The following is a 25,576-nucleotide window of genomic DNA, read 5'->3' as shown; positions in this document are numbered from 1 at the left end:
TACAGCTGCTTGCCATCGTTTCCCACTGGGGGTAATCATGTCCAAAGCTTTCTGTATCATTGGCATATCTCAGCATGAAGCCTAGTCCAATGGGCTGGTTCCAGCCCTCTAAAGACAGGTTGGTGGACTCTTAGTTTCCTATCATCCAGCTTCTGGCCTCACTCCTCCCAACTCATCCCTCCATCCTCCCCCAGCCCTCCTACGTCACACACATTCTTCCAGAATCCTACACTTATGTAGTTACCCTCTCCAATTCTATACTGAATGCAAACCGATATTCCTTCATGCCTTTATTCTCTCATCTGTGTAAGTGACTCCAGCATGTTTCTTGTCCAGTTATTCAACAGTGCTGTCCTTCATCCCCTAATGCTTTTCCAGAACCCACCTCTGCTTTCTTTACCTCTCACTGACATCCTCCCCCTCACATTGCTGCTTTCCGCTCCGACACTCATGCACCCGTGTGCGATGTCCTTGTTTTTTGTATACAAAATAAAGGACATGGAAGAGTGAGGAGATGGAGGGTATTTGTTTCCCTCTCCCCCTTTGATCCTATGTTATTCTGTGAATTTGCTGCTGTTTGTGATTTATCTCATCCCTGAGCCGACATTTCTGCATTCAGAAAGATGAAAGAAATTGGAAAGTTCCTCCATCATCGGAAGAACTTGGACAATCACGTGAGAACGGGTAGCTTGCTGGAATGGCACCAGGATTGGACAGCCTCCCAGTAAGGTTACGCATGACCTTTTTGTCCCTTTTAGTTGTAAAAAAACGTCGTGGAATTAGTTGTTGAAGAGCAGTTGTGATTGTTGTATTCAAATGGCAGTTGATAATTGGTGACAAACTGGCAGCCTGTGTCTCTTCGGGATATTTGTCAAACGTTTTCCAGTAGCCTGCACAACGGAACCATTGTGGGCTTAGGTATTAGGAATGACTATATATCTATCTATCTATTGGGTCACCAAAATAGGTGACCCTTATTGGGTCGCCGAAATAGGTGACCCTTATTGTCAGTAATTCTGTCTGTTTGTTTGGATGTTTGTTCGTTTGTCATCAGCAGAATTGGTAGTAAACGTGGGCGGATTTTGACCAAACTCGGGTGGTAGGTACATCTTATGACCTCGTGCTTTGGAAATTGTGATGGTTGCTTGGGACGCTTTGGTTCCCCAGCAACAACCGAAAAACCTTCAAAATCGGTACCGTTCACGCGAAATCAATTCCGAAAGCCATTATCCCACGTAGGGTTATGAAATTTGGCACGAATGATCTACCGGTGATGCTCTATCAAATGTATTCCACTTTTTGTGATATATGGAATACTTTACCTCCTGCTTGGCGACCCATCGCCGCCTACCGGCTTATATATATATATATATATATATATATATATATATATATATATATATATATATATATATATATATATATATATATATATATATATATATATATATATATATATATATTAGAGACTTGTTGGACTTGTGCAAGTTGAACAATCAATGAGTTGCTTTAATTTTGGGGGGATCAGGAAAATGTTTTTGATTGGGTTAATCACTTGTACCTGTTTTTCTTTACACGGTTGAGGCTCATGGAATACATGGAGCTGGAATACAGAAAGTATCAGGACATAATGGAACAATATGACCAGTAGAAGGAGAGGGGGACATGCCAACAGCAGGAATGAGGGGAAAATAGAGAGAATAAAGAAATTTGAGATGTGGGGAAGAATGAGGGCGAGGGGATTACATGGGGTTGGGAAGGTGGTCGGGTGAACAAGACGGACACAGCTGTATGCGGTGTACGATTCTCTGAATCATAAAAGTGGAAGAAAGAAACTTCAAAATAAATAGGCTTGGGGAGGGTTAATGGGGGTAGAAAAGATCATGGTTATTGATGACCTGACATAGTGGTGAACAGCAGCTGTCTTGAAGCCCTGGAAGAGGAGAATGAGATTGAAGAGAATGAGGAAGTTTGTTCCACAGGTGGTGAAAAAAGAGAAACGAATGACTGGAGGTGAGCATTGGGTCTGGATTTGGGTTGCTTTGCCAGAAGGGGGCTACTGTCAGATTGCATGTACCATGGCAGAAACCTGGGAGGGGGACAAAGCGGGGAAGGAGCAGAGGGTGCAAGATCAAAACGGAGGCGGAAGAAGACAGAGATACCACTGACTTGTCTGTGACGGCGAAGTGATATACGCATAGATTAAGCTTCATCTTAGGAGATTCCAATGATCTTGAAGGTCTTGGTTTCCACAGTGTTAAGCTGACCCAGGTGTCATGCAGGGGAGCCAGCCCAGAGGGGAGAGCAGTACTCCATCAAGCTCCGGATGAGAGCCTTGTCGGTGGATAAAACTTCAGGCGTTCCAAGGGATGACTTTGCACGACGGATGATGCTGAGCTTTGGAATATCTTTTGAGTGCATTTATTTAATTTAATAGTTGCTTATATGCGCACATGGAAAAATATTAAGCACGTATACAAAATAATACCATTTGCAATGAGAACTATTGAGTTAATTTCAAATTTTGTTCAAAACATCAATGAAAGAACCCTCCATGCACAGTTTTATTTTCCATTCCAAAGGCAATTTTCAAACACCTGGCACGTACAGCCCGGTCGGGGTATGAACTTGAAAGAGCATTTTCACCTGGTCGAGGTTTGGAGACTGTAACGCTATTGCTGCGTACTTGCCTTGGTGTTACTGTGACCGATAGAAGACTTGCTGAATCGCGCAATGAAATACCTTGAACAGTCAGTGTCCTGATGGATGTCTCACTGAAGATGCCTCCAGTGACAGGCAAGAACAAACACTCTCGATATCACCAAAATTGACAGCCCTGGGCCTCTTCATTTGGAAGATTTGGTCGTTTTCACCGAGTATAATCACTCTTGGCAAATTGATTCTTTGTTCTTTTGTTAGCTCATTTCTCAATGTCTTTTGCATGGTCTGTTGGGTTTGTATTACTTGTAATATCCTCCGGAAATGCTAATAAACGGAATATTTTTTTGACCAAGTTTAATTCATCAAATCTTACTTTTTGCACCCAATCTGTTGCAATTTAGGGGTTTTTTTTCAGTATAACTTTCCTCCCCGCTATGGACCAAGACCATTCATCTGGAGCACTATCTTTTCCACGCAATTAAATGACCTCTTCTTTGCTTACAATAGCACTTAATTACAGTTAATCTACCGGCCTCACTCATCAGTTAATCTGGGAAACTGCCATGATAACTCGTTGCAAGCATCTCGTTTTTCTTCCACCCCTCTTTTGTTTCGTGTTTGAAAGCGACTGAATAAACGTGCCGGCCTGCCTCCACCGCTGATTGCACTGTCCCGTTTGTTTCAGGAAAGGCCCTCCATCACGCAGATCATCCTTCTCAATGGGCTTCGAATACAGCGTTGATAAATTGGAAAGGTATGACCCCCCACCTACCCCCTCCCTCTCTGCTCTACCTCTTTAGGTTTTCTTCATTTGGAAAGGATGCAAAAGCTCGATGACGAAGGAGATTCTGGAATGGCTTTCTTTCGGCGGTGTGAGTAATTTATCACATGGTATAGGACCTCCGGAGTTTGTTCTCAAGTGAAAAAGCATTCGACCGTTTTGAGGTGTGGCTAGCTCGTTCGGACCCCAAATGTGGCCCACCATTGCCTGGGCACGTCTTGTCTCAGCTCGTGGCTTTGGGGATGTTCCTCCACTTACATCAGAGATGCCATTAGCTCACGAGCACACATCCATTAGCACAGTGTCACATGGCAGATGGGGGTGGTTGGTGGGGGGAGTGGACTTCACAAGAATCTGGAATTAGCCAAATGGACCAAAAAGCTTAAAACTTTGAGCCTCAGCAAAAGGTTAATGTACCTGTATAAAAAAAAAAACGAACTCAAAGGTTTATTTCTGTGTTTATGAATTTTTCATGTCACCCAAGGAATATATATATATATATATATATATATATATATATATATATTTTGGTTGAAAGTAGGTTTTCATGACCTTTATCAAAGTATATGATTTTTTTTTCCAGCACGCGTTTATAAATATATTTATAAGCGAAACTAATTTCACCCGTTCTGGAGGGAAAAGGACAATAACGTTGGCAGGAAACTCGAACCAGACGCAGCAACTCTTAAATTGTGTCGAATCGTCATTCAAAACAGCACGAGTGGTTAGAAGTCCATGCGTGGGATAGGTGATGGGGCGGGGGTGTAGCGATGGTCTGCCTTGGTCAGTGGCATTTGCTGGATTGTTCGGAATGGCTGCATTAAACGAGGAAAGGCTGTGGGGGGGGGGGACACCATGAAGCCAGAGCATCTGTCATGGCTGACGGCAGGAGCTTGGCATGCCGACAGATGGTTCGTTCAAGCTCTGGGAGTGCGAGTCAGGTCTTGGTATCACTTCGGAAATGCTAAGATTATGGCAGAGCACACGTAAAATATTCAGATATTTGACTCGTATGACCTGTTTATTACCAGCTGGCTGCAGAGATTATAATAGTGAGCGTAAATCAGAGTTTGGAAGGAATATTGTGTGAGACAGAGAGATGTCCCACAGTGCAGTATCACATACCTCCATTCAAAAGAGGCAGGCCACCATGGCTGTAAGACAGTTTACCTTATCAACAGTGTCAAACGGTACTTTCAAAGTGTTGTTCTCATCGTCGAGACTAAACGGTTGGTAGAAATCGGTCATAACCTCCATTACCAGCTTGAATAGTTAGTTGATTTGATTTGATGTGCCGGACTCTTTTATGGAGCATTGGTGCTGCCTAAGTATTGCATTCCTGGCATTGTTTGTCCGTTCTCTATTGTTTTAGAATGTTGCACGTCAAGCAAGGAAGCAGCTTGTCTTTGGTATAACTAAGGCAGGGATTGAACCAACAACCTCCCGGATTCAGAGCAAACGCTCCCCCATTATGCCACCCAGTCTGGTTTGAATAGTAAAGGACAGGATAATAGCAAAGATCTAAGACACTAACTTTTAGCGCTAAAGAAACAAACCCGCGGAAAATAGAGCAAACAGAATGCTACGAGGGTGTTCAAATTTTTCTCAAAAACGAGATGCAATCGACAAAGATATGTCAATTTTTTTTTGTCCGATACATCATCCCTTGGCCTCAATACACTTTCTCCATTTGTCCTTCAAACTGTCTGCAGCAGTTAAATATTTTTCAGATTTCTTACCCTGAATCTTCCGATCCATTGGCAGAGTTAATATATACAGAGCAACCGTCCACATTTTTGGTTGCTTCATTCAGTTCCACCTCATCAGTGAACATGCAGTCCTCCAGGTGGAACGTCAAACGTTGAAAGAAGATAGTCACTGAGGATAGGGTCCAGCCTGAACGGGGGAATGATCCAGGGAACGGACATTGTGCACGGGCATGTTCTTATGATGGAGTGAAACTTTGCTCAACATCCTTTGGCATTTGTCGTTGATGGCCTGCCATAATTTTGGATGCGGCTGCCATAATATTCCCCTGTGATTGTAGTTTTGTGAGGCGTATAGTCCATCATCAGGATTCCCTTGTCATCCTGGAAAATTATTGAGTGCAGTCGAAGGCAATTTGACTTGTGGTTAACAGTTCACTTACTGTCAACCTTCAACCCTGAGTCCACCGTCGAGAAGTTTCCTCTCTCTCTTAACTGTTCTACTGTTGCTGCGCAAAAATTTCAGCTACAGTTCTTCCATCCATGGTATGTCCTCTTTCCACTCGCCTGGATTCAGTGAGTCATATGTTTAATGTGTGAATCTGCATAAACGCAGAACCAATGAACGTGCCTCCTTTTGCTTTCTGCGCTCAAAACTCAGGAAGTAACTACAACCCTCAGCAGTTGAAAGCCTGAATCAATAAGCTTTTCACTTTCCTTTACAATCATGATTTTGTTACTGGAGGACACATGGAACGACTATGGGTGTCGCCCTGCTCTTGTAACTTCGGATTAACGTAGATCATAGCAAATTGAGTCTGATTTTACCAGCTGAGGGATGGATGTGAAATGTATTGGGTGACTGTGATCCCTTTTTCCTTTCATTGCATGGATTTCAATTTGATTTCACGATCCCATTAGTGATAGTCATCTTTCCTCGCAAGTCGCTACATTCCATTTGGAGAAGCTCGTAACATAATAATGCCAGCCATTGCTTCAGATCGTGAGTTCTGACGTTCATGGGTACCCATGTTGCTGAGCATGTTGGCAAGCCCAAGTTTTCATGGATGACGACGATAACGATGCTTTGAAAAAATTCCATCGTTCTGTGGTTATCCTGGTGACCTTAATGTAATGATATTCCATGACGAATGCCTCAATTTGAGAAGCAGTTTGGAGATCGGTCGTATTGCCCGGCCATCCTTACCCGGGGACATCTTCAAGGGATTCACATCTATGTGACGTCATTCATCCATTTATATTTACCTCCGCCACCAAAGGTGAGGTTATGTTTTCACCCCTTGCTGTCTGTTTGTTTGTTTGTTAGTGTACATGATATCTCAAAAAGTTGTAGACGGATCCAGATGAAATTTTGTGGACACGGTGGGTGTGTAGCAAGGACGAATTGATTCGATTTTGGAGAAGATCCAAATTCGGATCTGGATACGAGAATTATTAATTTTTTAAAAATGATTCTTCACCATTGAGAGATAGGGCCAAAAACGATATAGTTCTGTATAGCATGATATTTCAAAAATGTGTTGGGCCCGATATCTTCTTGTAGATCAGGCATTACGTGGCGGAGGTATGTGCTCTACCGAGTGCCCTTCTAGTCATCTATGCTGTTATCGAAAATGAGGGTGCACCTTCTCCATGCAGGAACATCATGTATTTGCAGATTTGTACGGAGCTGACATCTCCTTTGCTTCAAAGTTGATGTCGCCTGGATGGTCAATATTAATAACATCCATAATTATATGATGTAGCAAACGTCTAGATTATATTCTGAAACATCAAACCATATCAGATTAATGAAACCAACAGCAGAATTAATTTTAAAATGTATGGACATTGAAAATGAGCTAAAATCACAGCACGAGGTTGCCAATGAGTAACATGTCGTTGAACATTTTTGAACAACCTTCATCATAAAAGGCAGAGGAATAAGCAAGAAAAATAAGCATACAACAAGCATTTAAAGGCCATTTTCCCCGCTAAAGTGGGGGTTAGCCTTGCGGGCCCCATGACAATCTTCTCACTTTACCCTATTTTCTGCATCTCCCCTTCTTGTTCCCTTGCCCACATTTCTTCTTCCACCACCTTTAGCCAAGTTTTTCTCAGTCTTCCCCTTCCTCTACTTCCGACTACACTCATTTCCAACACTCCTCTCACCCAGTCACTTTCATCCTTCCTCAACACATGATCCAACCATCTCAACCTGTTTCTCTTCACAACATCCATCACAGGCTCTATTCCCATCATCTTCCGCAAGTCATCATTTGTCTTCCTCTCTCTCCACGACAGTCTGCACATCCACCGAACCATTCGCGTTTCCACCCTTTCCAGCCTTTGTTGCTGCTCTATGTTCAGTTCCCATGTCTCATTCCCATAAATCATCGTACTCCTCACACATGTAGCATACACCTTTCCCTTCAGCTTCAACGACACTCCCCTCTTCGTCAGCATGCCACTCAGTTCCCAAAACTTCTTCCATGCACATCTCACTCCAGCAACCGTCGAAGAGTCTGATCCACCTTCTCCATTCAGCATGTCTCCGAGATAGCAAAATGTTTCCACCCCTTCCAGCTTCACACCATCTCCAAGATCCAACTCAACAATTCCTTCATCTGCTGCTCCCTCTATGCAAACCTTACACTTGAATGTAGCTGCCACACTGGTTAATGACCCTCTCGACCCCACTACATTTTCGATGAACCCATTCAGCACACATTGTACACTGAATGGAGTTCACTCCGACACCCTTCCTGCACACAGCACACGGCCACTTCCCAGTCCTTTCCACCTCACCACATGCTTTACCACTTACCATCACCTTCGTCTTTCCGATATTCACCTTCAAACCTTTTGCTTCCATACATTCCTTCCACTTGTTCATCTTCTCCTTCAGTCCATCCATACTCTCTGCAATCAACACCAGATCATCTGCATACAGCAGCTCCCACGGTAAATCCTCCTTTACCCTCTGAGCCAGCACCTCCATCACAACTACAAATAGAAGTGGACTTGGTACCGACCCCTGGTGCACTCCTACCCTCACCTCAAACTCACCACTGTTCCCATCCTTCGTCCTTACATCTGTGCGTGCTCTCTCGTACATGGTCATCACTACTCTGATCAACCATTCCTCCACTCCTAACTTCCTCAATGCCCATGTCATTACTTCACGTGGAACCCTATCAAATGCTTTCTCCAGATCAACAAACCCCCAAAACAACTTCTTCCTCTTCTCCATGTACTTCTCCTGCAACTGCCTTACAATATAAATTGCATCTGTCATTCCTCTTCCTGGCATAAATCCAAACTGCATTTCGTCAATCTTTACCTTCTTCCTTATCCTCTTCTCCAACACCCTTTCCAATACCTTCATTCCATGCTCCAATAACTTTATTGCTCTATAGGAGCCACAGTCCAGAGGGTCACCTTTCCCCTTGTACAGAGGGACGAGGGTACTCAGTTCCCAATCCACTGGAATGCGGCCTTCTTTCACCACCAGATTACAGATCTCTGTCATTCTCTTCACACCCCAACTTCCCGCTACCTTCAACATATCTCCCACAACTCCCGTCGGCCCTCCTGCTTTTCTACTCTTCATTGCTCTTATGGCTTTCTCAACTTCCTTCTCAGTTATCTTCTCTGCTGGTCCTAAAACCGGGTTACTCTCGATGTTTCTATCCCATTCATTTTCTACATTCAACAGCCTTTCCATATATCTCTTCCATCTTCCTTTAATTCCATCTGAGTCCACAACGATTTGTCCCACTTCATCCTTCAAGCAACTCACCCCCGTCACATCAAATCTCTCTCTCGCTATCTGCTTTGCAATCCTGAAGACCGCTCTCTTACCCTCTTCCGAATCCAAGCGTTCTCCGAACATTTTCCTATGGGCCTCCTGCGCCTTTGCTACCTCTTTCTTTGCAGCCCTCTTGGCTACCTTGTAACTTTCATGCGCCGCCTCTTTGACCACCGTACCCTTCGCCTTTTGCCATTCCTTGAACTTCTTCCTCTTCTCTTCAATCGTCTTTCCAACATTATCACCCCACCACCATGTTTCCGAGTGCCTCGGTGGTCCTTTTGTCCATCCACATACCTCACCAACGGCTCCCAATAGACTATCTTTCATTGACATCCAACCACTTTCAAGCTCAACCACATCATCTTCAACCATACTCAGCCTCTCTCTTAATGCTTCCTTCACTGGCGCCTCTTTCAACCTCCACACCTTCATCCTCGGTTGGTACTTCACCCGCTGAATTCTCCTCGCACCTTTCGCCCTTATATCGCAGATAACCAGGTGGTGCCGTGAAACAGTCTCCTCCACTGGGATCACCTTTGTGTCCCGGAGGTTTCCCCTATCTCGCCGACGCACCATCAGGTAGTCAATGGTTGTCGTCGACCCACCTGACGTTTATGTAATAAGCTTATTATCCGCTTTCTGGAATTGAGTATTACAAATCAACAAATCAGCTCCATCAGCAAACTCCAAGATCCTTTCACCTTCTCCATTTCTCACACCATATCCATAACCCCCATGGACTCCCTCAAAACCGTCTGGACTCCTTCCCACATGTCCATTCAAGTCTCCTCCAACCACAACAATTTCATCATCTTTCACATTCTCCATCAACTTCTCCATCGCACACCAGAACATGTTCTTCTCTTCATCGTTTCGACCGACCTGCGGGGCATATCCCGAGATGACGTTCACCAAGAGCTTTCCGATCACGATTCTCACCATCATCAACCTTTCACTCACTCTAGTCACACTCACTACACTGTCTACAAACTCCTCAGAAAACATGACACCAACACCATGCACGCCTTCCGGGCACCCTTGCCACACAAACTTGTACTTCTGTCCCCGCCTACTCTTCACCATTCTCACACCACTTCCCTTCCATCATGTCTCCTGCACACAACATATGCCCACTCTTCTTCTGACCAATGTTTCAACCACTTCTCCTGATCTCCCTGTCATTGTCCTGACATTCCATGTCCCAAACATCAGAAACCGATCTCCACGTGGGCCATCAGATGATTGGTCATCATAAATGGAAAAATTTCCTCCCTTGCTTAGATCGGGTTCCCCACCTTGAGTTTTAACGAGAGGGGGTGAGGACCCCCACGGGGTACTTCGGGCTGTACCCTGCCCATAAACTGTACTCATCATGGTTTCCTTTTGAGGCGATGTTTTTTTTATGGCTGGATGCCCTTCCTGACGCCAACCCTTTTAGTCTCCTCTTACGACACGCAGGGATACGGTGTACCTATTCTAACCGGGGAACACACCGGGGAAGAAAAAAACAAGCATGAGAATTGCTTTGCAATAAATGTCCCCCAACCGGTCCCAATTGGATGTTCGGGAGTTAAAAATTTGTTTGCATTTAACGCACGCTCGAGCCGATACCAGAACCAAAATGAAGAAGAAGAAGAAATCCTAGAACCTACCACGCTTGGGTCTCTTCGGCAAAATAAAAGGAAAAGCAATTTTCATTTACTGATATCTTTTGTAGACTCGAAACCAATCAAGACAACTAGGATAACAAACCGGAGATAAAAATTAGTTTGCTTCGACACACGCTCAAGTCGATACCAGAACCATAATGAAGAAGATCCTCTCGAACCTACCGTGCTTCGTTTGTTTCCACACTTTGCATATTTCTTATTAAAAATAACCCGATGTACATACATGCGGCAAAATCATGTGTACGTCTTATATGCATATATAATTCATCGTGGTTATATATCTGGGATCATTGCAATTGCACTGAGCCGTGGACTAACACTCAGGCCTGAGGCTTGTCGATCTGTGCTGTTTCATTCAATGGCGCCGCATGATTTTATAGGGGTGAAGTCAGGCCAGCTGTCCAGCCAATGGGTGTAAAGCAGTGGGGTGGAGTCAGGGCAGCTGGACACTGACCCATGTATAATATGTGATATTTTGTAAGTGCAAAAAGGGCATAACTCTGTGAAAAATTGAAGAAACACCCTGAAACTCGAACTTGTTCTGTAACTTATCATAATAACACCGTGTACCAAGTTTCAGTTGAATATGTTAAAATGTATGGGAAAAAAGTCTGAAAAACCACAGGTGGGATGGACGGACGGACAGACAGACGGACAGACAGAAAGCAAACATATTGTCCCCTCGGGTGAAACTGGTAGGTGACTAATAAATAAGAAATTCCAGAAAAAGAGGAAAAGGAGGCATATCTTCATAGGGTATTAACATACATCACAACCATGGTTGTGGTCACTTCTCTATTTGGTCCTCCGAGTGACCTGCTTCCAAAAAGTTGAGTAATTATTCCAGATTTGTTGTGCTGCGATCAATTTTATGTTCTCCGTGTCGATTGTTCTTCGTATTCAGTGCTCACCCTTGTGTATTTTTTTGAGTCACTCTATTAATTTTAATCCTGCATCTCAGACTCGGATCGTTTTGGGCCGACCAGTTTTTTTTTTTTCCAACTGTTTCCCAAACCCACTTTCCACATCTCCATCAACCCTCTTCCCCCTGCCATCCAATTATGCACCACACTCTCTTTTATTCCTTACTTATAACTTCTGCTCAAAAAAGGAAACAAAAAAGCTTTCTTTCCTCCTTTCCATTCTTCTTCTGCTCCCCTCTCACTCCATCAATTTATACCTTTTTAAAATGGCAATTAAATAAGGTTCAAACTTTCCACATACTTGCTTCCAAACTCATTTCTCCCATTCTGATTTTCATTCTCCCCTTCTCTCCATCCCTGGATGACTCGTAAACTCGTGCCTCAACCACCATCGTGTTTCTTCACCACCAACCACCAACCACCAACCAACTTACCCAGATCATCTTCACAACCGGATTCCCCCACATCTGCTCCAAGCCCCCCCCCACCCAAACCCCTGCTTGGCACCCCCAGATTACATGTCCATTGTCCACCCACCCAGCCCAAACCCCTCCCCCTCTTTGCGTCTTCCATATCATAACCCCTCCTTGCTTCCTTCACATCATACCTGTTCCATCTTTCCTTCACTCCCTGCCCTATCTCTGATTCCCTGCACCCCGTCTCTTCATTGCTTCCCCAGCGTCCTTGACCCTGTCTTCTCCCTCTGTGTCCTGGTCCCTCTCATCTACCCCTGCATCCTGGCTTGTCTCCTTTCCTCCTGTGTCCCACCCCATTTTCTGCTTACCCAGCGTCCTGCTCCCATTCTGCTTCCTCAGCGACCTGTCCCCTTTCTGCCTCCTCAGCCGTCACCATACCATCGCTATGTTTCAACCGTCACCATACCAATTGGCTGGATGTTGGTACCTCTTCAACCAGCCATGGCATTGCAGCAAAGGACTTTTGCTGCTCCATAGACCTCATCCATTTAGTGAACTTTCCAATGAGGATTTCTCCGAATGGCACATCCTCCTTTATCAACTTGGTAATTATGAATTTTCCTACTAATGTTCCCTGTTCCTATTCAGCTCCAAAAGGTTAATTTGTTAATGTGCTTGTGAGAGCCACCATCTCTCTGACTATTGTCAGAGAGCTGCCTCATCACAAAAGAGTCAGGTAGTTCACTCAAGCTGATTGGCAGGGACTGCAAGCTCTCCTCTCTTGTCAAGATTGGTCCTTCATTATCACCTCACCTGATATTAAGACTGTCTGGGAATTGCTTTCCCTTATGTTCTGATTTATACCATCTTGTCTGCAGTTAGAATACCTATCCTCTCTCTCCCCTGGTACACAGAATTCTGTGGTGAGGCAGTTGCCTTCAGACAACTATACCTTCTCTTCATGGAGGGAAAATCCAACTGAAGACAACCTCATATAATTCCACAAATCCCAGAACATGTGTGTCCACTCTGAGTGAAGCCAGTAAACAACATCTGGTCAACTTCATGGTTGGCTGAACAGATCCTCTTCATAACAGGCCTATTAACTTGCTTCCAATTAGAAGCAAGGACTTGGAATCTATCATTGCAGTTGACATGAAATCCTTCCATTTTTCTAATGGCCTGATCTCAAATCATCAGTTTGGTTTCAGACCCTGTCATTCTACCTTGGATATGCTGCTTCTACTCTCCCAACAATGAATGGAAGCCCTCAATCTCAGACATGGGAAATGGGCCATCGCTCTGGACATATCATGAGCATTTGATGTCACATGTGGCACATATCTCACCTGGCACCCCACCTTGATCTCCAAACTCTGCATATGGCATCCAAGTCCAAACCCACACATGGATCACTGACTTCCTCCACTCCCGCAGTCAGACTGTCACTCTTAATGGGTTCGTCTCATCTCTTCTTACTGTCAAGGCCATGTTTTGGGCTCAGTCTTGTGCCACATCTTCATCAATGATCTGTCCGATTCCATGGAAAATGCTACTTATCCCTTTGCGGATGTTTCCATCATCTACTGGATAATTTATCATCCTTCAGACAGGCAAGAATCAGCCTTTTCCCTCTCTGTAGACTTTGATAGAATCAGGAGCTGGTCCAACACTTGGAATATATCTTTCCACCCTGACAAATCCCAAACACTCACCCTGTCTCTCTGAAAGGACCCTCTGGAAAACCCTCCCATCTAGTTCCCAAACCGACCACTTGAAGAAGTTAAGCCTCTCAAACATTTGTGCCACATCATCAGGCATGACGTTTCTTGGCAGACCATATAATTTCCAAGGTGGCCTCCAAGGTCAGCCATTGACTAGGCATCCTTTGTCACGCAATGCCTTTCCTTGGCCAATCGGAACTTGTGACAATCTACAAGGCCTTCATTCACAGCTTGATGGAGCACTGCTCTCCCCTTTGTGCTGGTACCCCTGCTTTACACTTTGCCCTTCTCGATGCCGTGGAAAGCAAGACCCTCGAAATCAATGGGATCTCTCTTGGCACTGTCCCTCCCAGGTTTCTGCAGGATGCACATGGTCTGCCAGTAATTCTCTTCTGGTTAAACTCCCAAAATCCAGGTTCACTACTCACCTCCATTCATCTGTTCCTCTTTTCTCTCACTTGTGGAACCAAGCTCCCCAGTCTAATCAGTTTCATTCTTCCCTCCAGGGTTTCAAGACAGCTGTTCACCACCACCGCAGGTACTTGTGATTACTTTTACCCCAAATGACCCCATTCCAAAGCACTCCTCTTTTCCAGGTTATTGTGATTTCCCCCCTCTCCCTCACCTCTTTAAGTTTGTTAGTTGTCGGTTTGTTTGTTCCTTTTCTGTTTCATCCCCGTTTTCCCCCTTTTTCTCCTTCTTGCTGTGTTTCAACTTGTGTGCAGCTTGTTCACCGCCATGTGTTCTTTTCCCGCTCCCATTGATCGAGTCTCACTTCCATTCTGGTGTTGGTGTTTTCCACATTTTGTTCCCTTGAAATCTGCTCTTTCTCTTCCACTGGCCTTGACCTTGTACACAAAAATTTTTTTAAAACACAAAATAGAAACCTCAAAATTGTCTCCAATGCCAATCACCTGCATCTTATCCTGTGAAGGTCCACATTAACTTCAAGGCATTCTTAACTTGTAGTTATCTGAGCTGTCTCTTTATCATTTGCTGATTCATTGTCTACTGTACTATATAGCTAAGCTGATAGGATCTCCCCCTCGTTTTCTTTCAAACAATTAGGTGAGGTCAGGAAGATCATTTCAGGGAATTGGTCCCATTCTGCCATTCTGCATGTTTATTCGAGGACATGTGAGAATCATCAGTAAATGTTAACTTGTATTTTGCTTCATGCCACAAACTCTTTAGTATGTCATGGAGTCAGTGGACACTGTATGTGGGGATGACCTGGAAATATGTCCCATACCATATGTCATAGAAACAAAAAACTGAAAAAGTCTACTAAGTTGAAGCTATAAGTGTGGCAGCTCAAGTACGCGTGCAGTGACGTAACGTACTGTGATGTAACTAAATACGGGTGAGCATGCCAGCACACGTGCAGCAACACTAGAGACATGCTCAGGGAATCCCTGGAAGAAATCCTGTGGTAAGGTGAGAGGTGATGGCAGGAATCTATAAAAGCGAGGAAGGTGAATTTAATTTGTGTTTTCGCGGCTCGGAATGCTGATCACAGGAAAAGACAAACAAGGGCCGAGGAGGCCCGTCAGATTGTTGAGGAATCCTGTTCAGTCAACATTACATTGCTGTATTGACTGTGGTTCTGATGAATGGGTCTTTGCAACATTCGCTCCCCATTCAACTCCCAGCACACAGCAAATTTACTCCATTGGCCTTGTGAGCTCACACATCGTCCAACTTTGTATATATCGTGGGAAACTACTCTTTGTATACTTTATTCATATTATTATTATTTATATAATTATCATTATTATCCTGTTATTTATATTATTAATGGCACCAACTTTGACTGTAAATACATCATTTTAGAAGCACTCTACGTGAGGGAATCGATGATGGCAAAGTGTAAACACAATGTCATGTCCACACCTTCAACACATCAAAAACGGCACAAAAATAAGTATAACTAGTACACTCGGTAGAGCGCATACCTCCGCTGCACAATACCTAATCCAACAGAACATATCAGTCCCAATAAACTCTTGAAATATCAGGCCATATATAATTTTTAGCCCGATCTCTCAACGGTGAAGAATCACTTAAAAAATTAAATAATTCTCGTCTCCGGATCCGCATTCGGATCTTCACCAAAATCAAATCAATTCGTCTTTGTCACATGCCCAATGTGTCCACCAAGTTTCGTCCGAATCCGTCCTCAACGTTTATGAGATATCCTGCAGACAAACAAACAAAGAAACAAGAAAAAGATGTCACGCAGAGCACGATACTTGCAAAATCCACCTCCTCTCCAAAGGTTGCCATGGATATATCAAATTGTCCATTTCATTAAGACTAAAATTGACAATCTTAATCAAAGCTCATATCAGGTCAATCGGATTAAAATGATTATTTTTGAGATTGAAAATGATGACTTTCGAAGTTTGGCCTTGAGTTGACCTTTGACCTTTTGACCTCAAAAATAGTTGGTTTCCCAATTCAGTAATGGACTATGCAAATTATTTTCAACTTTCAAGGAAATAAGATGTAAATTGATGATATTTCAGTTGAAAATTGATGATTTTAGAAGGTTGAACTTGAGTTGACCTTTGACCTTTTGATCTCAAAAATATTTGGTTTCCCAATTCAGAAATGCATGATGCAATTGATCTTTAATTCTCAAGTCAATCGGATGGGGGAAAAATTGACTATTTTAGAAATTTGACCTCAAGATGACCTTTGACCTCAAAATCAACAGGCTGCTCAGTTGAGACTACCTCTACAACCTGATAAAATTTCATGATGATCGGTTTGGAATTGTGACCTGTGGGCAATAGACAGACAAACAAACAGACAGAATAACAAGAAGACGACGTCGTGCAGAGCACGATACTTGCAAAATCCAAAAAACAAATTTGACCTCAAAAATAATTGGTGGTTGAATTCATTGAGTAAATATGCAACTCCTCTTCTAATTTAAAGTCAATCGGATGAAAATCGAAAATTGTATAAATTCGGCTTATGTTGACCTTTTGGCTGATGTGGATCTCAAAAATAATTGGTGGTTGAATTCAGTGACCTGATATGAAAATCCTCTTCATATTTCAAGTAAATGAGATGAAAATTGAAGATTTTAGAAATACCACCTGAGTTGCTGACCTTGGGCCGATGTTTACCTTTTGACCTTTTGACCTCAAAACAATTGGCTTCTTCATAATGACAAACTCTACCATGTGGTGAAGTTTCACAAAGATCGGTTTAAAATTGTGACCTGTAGACGATCACCAGACAGACAAGCCAGGAGGCGGCGATGGGTCACCGAGCAGGACTGTTAGTATTGCGACACTGACCGCTGACCTAGTCTCCTAGGTCAGCGGAGAGTTACGGTCTATAAGCATGTAAATATTATGCATATCTCCTACTTCAGCAATGTAGGAGACATGCTGCTTTCTTGTAAAGGCCTTTTGGTGGTCTGCCTTTAGTCGTGCACACGGCAGCAAGACAATTATGAGCAATTACTGAGTACGTGTACGACAATAACAACCAAGCAATCACAAGCAACAACAACCACAATCTGGCATGTGTAAGACATGCACTTATGACTCCTGTAAATCAATCAGATCTATTAATACACTTGCCTATTCCATTAAAAAATCGATGAAGGTATGGACCATACATATTTTAGTACCACCATCCCTACCCATAATGAACATAGGTCATTATGCAAATGAGCAAACTTGTACTACTCATCGGGGAGTATTCAAGTGCAAAAAATTGTTTGGATCGGTTGAGCCGTTTTGCCGGTAGGGGTACTTGAATCGACATTTTGACCGAAAAATGCACTTATTGACCTTTGACCCATGAACTAATCGAGATAGGTCATTATGCAAATGAGCAAAGTTATAGTACTCATTACGGTCTATAAGCATGTAAAGTTTCATTTGATTTGGTTCAATCGTCTTGGAGCTAGTGTACTTTGAAGTTTCAGCAGGAATGCTCAATGTCCCTTGGACACCCAAGTTGAGGGTTGTCATTTGGAAACTATAAGATACAATATAGAGCAAAATGGATGTCATATAGCAGATAGGGAATCACCTTAAGATTATGCATATCAAATCTCATCCATTTCCATCTACTGATAACTACTCGGTATCCATTTGAATGAAAAGTACTGAAAATGCGGTTTGCAATCGGAAATCCCCAAAGTTCGAGGGGGTGCTGTGGGTGAACAAAGATGTAAATCGAAAATCCGGCTTGATCGTTTGTGCACAATTTATTCCAGACGATTAGTGTGAATTTTCATGACCATCTGACCATAACCCTAGGAGGAGCAGCATTTGGCGCGAAGGCACCTCCAGCTCTCGCATATTATCGATTTTTGCACTAATTGACCTTTGACCCCTGACCTAAGCGAATTTCGGTCAATATGTCCTGAGGCAAAGTTGTAGTACTCATTGAGTACCATGAACCTGCAAATTTTCATTCGTAACGATGCACTCACCTGGTCGCTAGGGGGCCTTCAATTTTCACCAATTTTCGCGCATACCCGAATTGTAGGGGGCGCTGCGGGTAAATTATTCCATATATCACAAAAACCGGAATATATTTGACAGAGCATCACCTGTAGATAATTCGTGCCAAATTTCATAACCCTACATGGGATAATGGCTTTCGGAATTGATTTCGCGTGAACGGTACCGATTTTGAAGGTTTTTCGGTTGTTGATAGGGAACCAAAGCGTCCCTAGCAACCGTCACAATTTCCAAAGCACTTGGTCATAAGATGTACCGACCACCCGAGTTTGGTCAAAATCGGCCCACGTTTACTACCAATTATGCTGATGACAAACGAACAAACAGACAGAATTACTGACAATAAGGGTCACCTATTTCGGCGACCCAACAGACAGACAGAATAACAAAATAGACTCACCAATACACTTGAAAAATCTTCGATTTTTGGAAGTAACAAGCAGACAGAGAGGGGTAAAAACATAACCTCCTTTCACCCTTGGTGGTGGAGGTAAAAATCATTTTAAAATGCAAACTGATGTGGAGAGGGCCATGCCAAAAATTATGCAAACAAGGTAAGGATTGTAGTATGACTACGTAAAGGTCCCTCACTCTATCTTTTTCACAATAAATAAAATGTGAACAAACAAATAAATCTACCTGTACACATTTACATAATAATCAATGAAATCTTCATACCTGTCTGAGTTCTTATACAACCACGACTGTCGAAACACCTCCAACTACATTGGCCGCACCGCGTGAAGAAGATGTCAAAAGAGATGTACCTTGAGGATGTTAAACTTCAGATGGAGTCGAAACTGTCCAGAAAAATACAACAAATGTGCACTCTGTAAAGCAAAAAGTTAGCTCATACCTTCTGGTGGTTATCTAGAAATCAAAGGAAGCATTGCATGATTACAATTGATTACCAATTGCTTTATCAGTGCACCGCAGCTATCTCAGTGTAACTACTTCAGGTTAGTGATCAGGCAGGCTTCAGCAATGTAGGAGACATGCTGCTATCTTGTAAAGGCCTTTTGGTGGTCTGCCTTTAGTCGTGCACAGGGCAGCAAGACAATTATGAGCAATTACTGAGTACGTCTACGATAATAACAACCAAGCAATTACAAGCAAGAACAACCACAATCTGGCATGTGCAAGACATGCACTTATGACTCCTGTAAATCAATCAGATCTATTAATACACTTGCCTATTCCATTAAAAAATCGATGAAGGTGTGGACCATACATATTTTAGTACCATCATCCCTACCTTAATTCTATACTTTTTGGCATTGGTATAACCGTTGCTATATTTTCGGAATTTTGGAATTATCACCCCATGCACGCGAAGCGAAAAGAGGGGTTAAGCAATTTGTTCACTTCTGTCTGTCTGTCTGTCTGTCTGTCTGTCTGTCTGTCTGTCCTTTTGTCTACAAACAGATGGACCTTGTTTCAATTGAATGTTATATTTCGAATATGAACGGAAAACAAACCTGAAGTTTAATAGTACTTTGGCTCTGAATTTGTCCCAATTGCACAGGTGCAGAGAGTGAGATATTTTTATAAGCAAGGAAGCCGTTTCAATATTTGAGGATGTCCTTCCATCTGTTCATCAAAAATGAAGAAGAAGAACCTCTCTACTCCCACCGTGTTTAATTCCAGAACGTTCTAAAGGGTAATTCCAAAGGGTGTCATTTGTTTCTAGGCTTTGCTTCTTTCATTCTAGCAAATATCACCCGTCGCTTTGCTGATGGTAATACTAAAGGGGGGAAGGAGAAAAAGAGGGGGGAAGTGGGAGAGAGGGGTGGGGGAGAGAAAGTGAGGATGGTGAAGAGGTGGAGGGGAAAGGAGAGAGCAGCGAGGGGGAGCGAGGAGGGGTGGGGGAAGGGAAGACAGTGTGAGATGAGAGGAAGGGAAGGCAGACGTGTGGTGGAGTGTTCATTACGATTCATACTGTTTCATCAAAATGATTTTGCATTAAAATAACAGTGAAGATGGAAACAAAATAATGTCTGAAATCCATTTTCTACCGGTCATACTATAAACATGGCCCAGAGACAAATTCCCATCTTGAGACAAACTCCTGTCCGGCCAAGTCCGGAGACAAAGTCCCGTCCAAACATAAATACCGTCTGTACACGTCCAGAGCCAAGGCATCCGGGAGACGAATACTGCCTGTTCGCGTCTGGAGACAAACACTGTCCCGACATAACCACCGTCCAGATATGTCCAGAGAAAGAGAGTGAGAGAGAGTGAGAGAGAGTGAGAGAGAGTGAGAGAGAGGAGAGAGAGGAGAGAGAGGAGAGAGAGGAGAGAGAGGAGAGAGAGGAGAGAGAGGAGAGAGAGGAGAGAGAGGAGAGAGAGAGAGAGAGAGAGAGAGAGAGAGAGAGAGAGAGAGAGAGAGAGAGAGAGAGAGAGACACAGAGAGAGACACAGAGAGAGACACAGAGAGAGACACAGAGAGAGACACAGAGAGAGACACAGAGAGAGACACAGAGAGAGAGAGAGAGAGAGAGACACACAGAGACACACACAGAGACACACACAGAGACACACACAGAGACACACACAGAGACACACACAGAGACACACACAGAGACACACACAGAGACACACACAGAGACACACACAGAGACACACACAGACACACACAGAGGTAGGGGAGTTAGCAGATTGAATATGTTATGCTTAATGAACAACACACACCCGATATCAGTAATTTTTCGGGAATTAGCAGGTTGGAGTCGGTGTGATTACCGATTACAGTACTTACTGTACACAACTCAGAAACCTTGAGTGGCTTTCACCAAAAAACACCGTTGCATTTTTTTAGACGTTCCAGCAATATGTCACAAACATTATTCTTGACAATCGATAATGGGTGCTCGGCAAGTGGCTTAAGCACTCATGTAAGCACTCCAATTAAATATTTGATAAGGAACGATTGGCCAGGCTGTCGCTGCATACCATAAGGCCACATAAGAAAAATTACTTGTTTAGCGTCTCCGCCCGACCTGAGAAATGTCCCCGACCTGGATTTTTATTTATTTTTTATTTTTCAAAAAACCCTTAAAATGAAGTGTAAAAACTGTCAAAACAACGTTTTCCCACCTAAGAACAGTGTAGAATGATGTTTGCACTTTTAAACCCACCGACGAACATCCCGCCGATGGTCCCTCTATCGGACAAAGGCCGAGCCACCAATGCGCGCACCTGCGCATTAACATCGACGCCATTTGTTTTCCCGTTGCCAATGCATGCATGTTGTGTTCAATGGCAGATGGAGTGAATGGAAGGTTTCAAAGTAGGACACGCTTTTGTATGGACTGACAATGGTATTTCTGATATGTTGTGTGGCCAAGGAAGGCAGCAGCAGTGTGCCAATTAAAGATTGGTTTGGTTGTACGCCGGCCGTGGATATCACCCTTTTGGAACTGCATTGTGAATTTTGCAATGGCATGTACGACGGCGATCCTATTGATGATGACATGCGATGTGCATTCTCATGTGTAAAGGTAGCGACAAGCAAGTCCATCAAGGACTTGACAAAGGTCTCCTCGAGTTCATCTGTGACTGATGTGGTGAAAAACCTTGGCTCATTCGTCATGTTTCTGATCCCTGCTGAAGTGCACCACCGTGGGCGTAGTGGCACAGACTCTGATGACAATGGCAGTGCAAAGCCAAGTGTGTTCAGTGTGTTGATGGCCAACGCCAATGCACGTCCTATCATTGCCGCCAGCATTCCCTGAACAGCGTCATCCCCAGAAATCCAAGTTGAAGAATGTTATTCTGAAGTGGTTGGAAAGAAGTTGTGTTGGCTGGTCACATGATACTGTGGGTTCCTTGGGACTGACATTTGTTAATACCATGTGGTATATTGACCATGAATACCTTCTGACCATGAATACCATAGATGTCTTCATCCTCCAGGCATGCCACCACTTCATTCATTAAATAATTTTTTAAAAACCTTTCTCCCTCCCTTGAAAAATTGGAAGAGGTGGACGCTAAACAAGTAATTTTTTTATGTGGCCTAAAGGATCCCTTTAACTTCAAAGCCTGTCTTCACCGCGCACGCAGCGGTTCAAGAAATAAAATGAATTAATGAAATTAAATAACTTTATCCACAAAAGAGTTTCAGCTTCATGCAGAACAACCCTGGAGACATTGCAAAGTTCAATTGCCCTTGAAATAAGAATTTCAGAAAATCCGCCATTTTACCTGCTCGTCTGTGCATGTGTCACATGGTACGTCGGTTCGGGGTCTGCGCAAACGTTATACATTTTTTAAAACGTCTGTTTTTTTTTTTAGTTTTTGTTTTTTTTACCAGATTTGCTTTGATTCCCTGTAGAGAACCTCACGAAAACTCCGAAAATATGGACACAGATCTGGCAGATGCTATAGAGATGCATTCCCTCTGCGGGACAGGGCACGAGGTCTGGTAGTGAATGCATTAAATCATACAGCTCAATGAAGCTCGTTAATTTTGTTACGTTCCAAAATTTTTTTCACTCAATATAATTCTCCAAACAGTAGAAAAAGATAAGTTTAATGCTTTGGAAATTTCACATTTTCTGTTGTATGAATGGAGAAGGAGGGAGGGAACATAGACTTGCTTGCTTAAAGTAAATAGGTATATCGGCTTAGTTATGAGACTCGTTATTTCTTTGAATTATCAGATTTCACAACAGATTTCGACACTTATTTAGTCCAGACGATATTCGATCCTCAAAACCGAAATAATATTTTGATGATGCACTGATAATTAAATGAGTCCATGAGAGTAGATCATGGAAAATCGTATCGTGTAATGCATGAAATCGCTCCAAGCTCCTAATTTTAAAACTTATAGTAATTACAAAAGTGATGTACACAGTGATTCGTAGCTATGATGAACAGGCATTCGATATGAGTGAGGAAAGTGGAAAAAAAACTTTATTGCTAAGAAATCGTTCCGGCCTGTTCCAAGTTGAGGTGTGGTTGAGCAGACCAAAAAAACATGGCGACTTCAGACCCCAGCGAGGTTACCCAGGAAACGCCTTCAGACCCCAGCGAGGTTACCCAGGAAACGCCTTCAGACCCCAGCGAGGTTACCCAGGAAACGCCTTCAGACCCCAGCGAGGTTACCCAGGAAACGCCTTCAGACCCCAGCGAGGTTACCCAGGAAACGCCTTCAGACCCCAGAGAGCAAGGTGACCAAGGATCACCTGATCGGATATAATTAAATTAGGCCGTTAATTTTCTTCAAAATGGGTGTTTTCATTAACCCAAGCACCCAATTTTCACTCTTGCACTTCCTTGGAGTCTTCTTACAAACAGGAAACCTTGAGTATTTCATCATCATCATTGTTGTCGTGGATTGAGATGTCTTATTGACAGATCACAGGATTCTCTGCCACCAAGTTGCCGTTATCTCTCCTTCATTAATCTCATCTTCTCCTCCGTATTCTTGATACGTGTGTGTTCGAACTCCTTCACATGGTCGGTGCAGTAAGTGCGCCACTTCTGACGATCAAGGGCGGTTTCCTTCAATCCGGTCAATGCTGATCTTACACCATTTGCGGTGAGTTTTGAGCGAGTCTTTGTATCGTTTTTGGGGGAGAGGGGGGGCGCCACTTGATCTATTGCCTTCTGCGAGCTCACCGTAGAACAGTGTGTTGGGCAGACGATGGTCCGCCATCCTCGCTTGGTGCCATGTCCAGCGCTGTTGAGTTTGGATTAGGTAGGTTTTGATTCCGTCCAAACCTCATCAGGACAGGATTTCTGTGTTCGGGACCTTGCCTTGCTAGATAATGTTAAAAATTCCCGGCAGGTACCTTATATGGAAGCTGTCCAAGTTTTGAGCATTGTGACAAAAAAGCGTCCAGGTCTCGGAACCGTATAGCAGGGTGGGCAAAAAGACTGAACAATAGACACTGCTTTTGTGGTGGGTGGATGTTGTGTATTACCACAGCCGTAGGATGAGCCAGCCAAATGCAGCACTCGCTTTTATTGATGCATGATGTAATTTCGGCATCGATGGTACCATCGTTGCTGATGATGCTGCCCAACGATCAGAACTACTCCACAACTTTCAAACAAAAAACATCTGGTCCTTGATTGTGACCCGGGGTTCCACGTATGGTGAATCCGGTTTCGGCTGGAACAACACTGAAGTTTTCTTAATGCTGACAGTCAAGCCATATTGGTTGGCAGATCATACGAAGTTGACTGTTAGGCATTGTGCAGCCTCCTCCATATGTGGCGACAAGGGTACAATCATCAGCAAACAACAGCTCTTTGATGGGCATCAGTTGGACTTTGGTCTTAGCTTTAAGATGGGTGAGGTTTCAAACGCTGCCATCATTACGGAAGTGGATGTTGATTCCCTCGAGACCTGAGTCCTCTCATGTGTTGGTGATCATTGCGGTGATCACAATACCGAAGAGAGTTGGTGCTAAGGATACAGCCTTGTGTAATGCCGTTCATGATGTTGAAAGGCTCGGATTCACCACCATGGCTGATGACTCTCACCTTCATCCCATCATGAAACGGTCAAATGATGTTAACCAGCTTCTCCGGGCAAACGACACATCCCAATAATTTCCACATGCCAAGGTGGGTGACTGAGTCAAATACTTTCATCAGATCAACAAGAATGATTGTTGTACTTTTCCTTGTTTTGCTCGCGACACTTTTCCTGTATCTGTCGCACTCCAGAAACCATGTCAGCTATTCCACGGTTTGTTCTTCAGCCACATTGGCTCTCCGGGTGAATTTCCCCTGCAAGCCCAGAGAGCCGATTGATGATAACACAAATGACAATTTCCTGGCTCTGGACAACAATGCGATTTCTCGGTGGTTGTTGCAATCCGATTGGACGCCTTTCTTGTTGTAAAATTGGATGATTATAACGTGTTTGAAATCCTGTGGACTGACTCCTTGGACCAGATTCGGGTGAACAGTTTATGTCGTCACAAAAGCAGATGGGGGCTGCCATGTTTGTGTACTTCCAGTGGAATGCCATCAGCACCAGATGCCTTTGACGTCTTTAGTTGTTTCATAACTTTGTGGATTTCATCGAGCGTTTGTAGTACCACAAGGTGTGACATCCGAGGCATCGGATGGATGCTTTCTTTTGTTGCATTGTTGATGTTGGATAGCTGGTTACAAACCTTGCTGAATAGTTCTTCCCACCTTTGCAAGATCAAAATTGGCTCAATGATAAGAGAACTCCCGTCAGCAGTTCGTACCAGCGTAATCCCATTGAAACCTAAACTGTACATGGCTTTCATTCGTTTGTAGAAGCCTCGTGCGTCTCTACGATCGGCAGCTTCTTGGAGCACGTGGGCTCTGTTGATCCACCAGTCCTCTTTCACTTGGTGACATTTCTTCTGTGCTGTACTTTTGGCCCTTTTGTATTC

The 25,576-nt window shown here is 43.5% G+C and overlaps 1 protein-coding gene and 1 long non-coding RNA gene across 2 annotated transcripts in view; one reads left to right on the top strand and one right to left on the bottom strand.

The window, feature by feature from the left end:
* Window positions 1-3,064: 3,064 nt before the first annotated feature.
* LOC147022629 (uncharacterized) overlaps window positions 3,065-25,576 on the top strand; it is a 50,256-nt gene continuing 27,744 nt past the window's right edge. Inside the window, exon 1 of the long non-coding RNA XR_015059680.1 lies at window positions 3,065-3,415. This is a non-coding gene — a long non-coding RNA (uncharacterized LOC147022629). The remainder of the gene's footprint in view (window positions 3,416-25,576) is intronic.
* Window positions 4,316-13,360, bottom strand: LOC147022630 (uncharacterized). The gene is made up of 3 exons (XM_085887141.1): window positions 13,321-13,360; window positions 8,373-9,567; window positions 4,316-4,406 (listed from the first exon to the last, which is right to left on the bottom strand). The coding sequence occupies exons 1-3, from the start codon at window positions 13,358-13,360 to the stop codon at window positions 4,316-4,318; spliced, it is 1,326 nt and encodes a 441-aa protein (XP_085743267.1).

This window comes from Eptatretus burgeri, chromosome 7 (assembly GCF_056783735.1).
Source record: "Eptatretus burgeri isolate ZD-2024b chromosome 7, Ebu_testis_v1, whole genome shotgun sequence".
Classification (NCBI taxonomy): Eukaryota; Metazoa; Chordata; class Myxini; order Myxiniformes; family Myxinidae; genus Eptatretus; species Eptatretus burgeri.
Note: the sequence above shows the minus strand (reverse complement) of the source record. Positions and strands in the feature narration are given on the sequence as shown.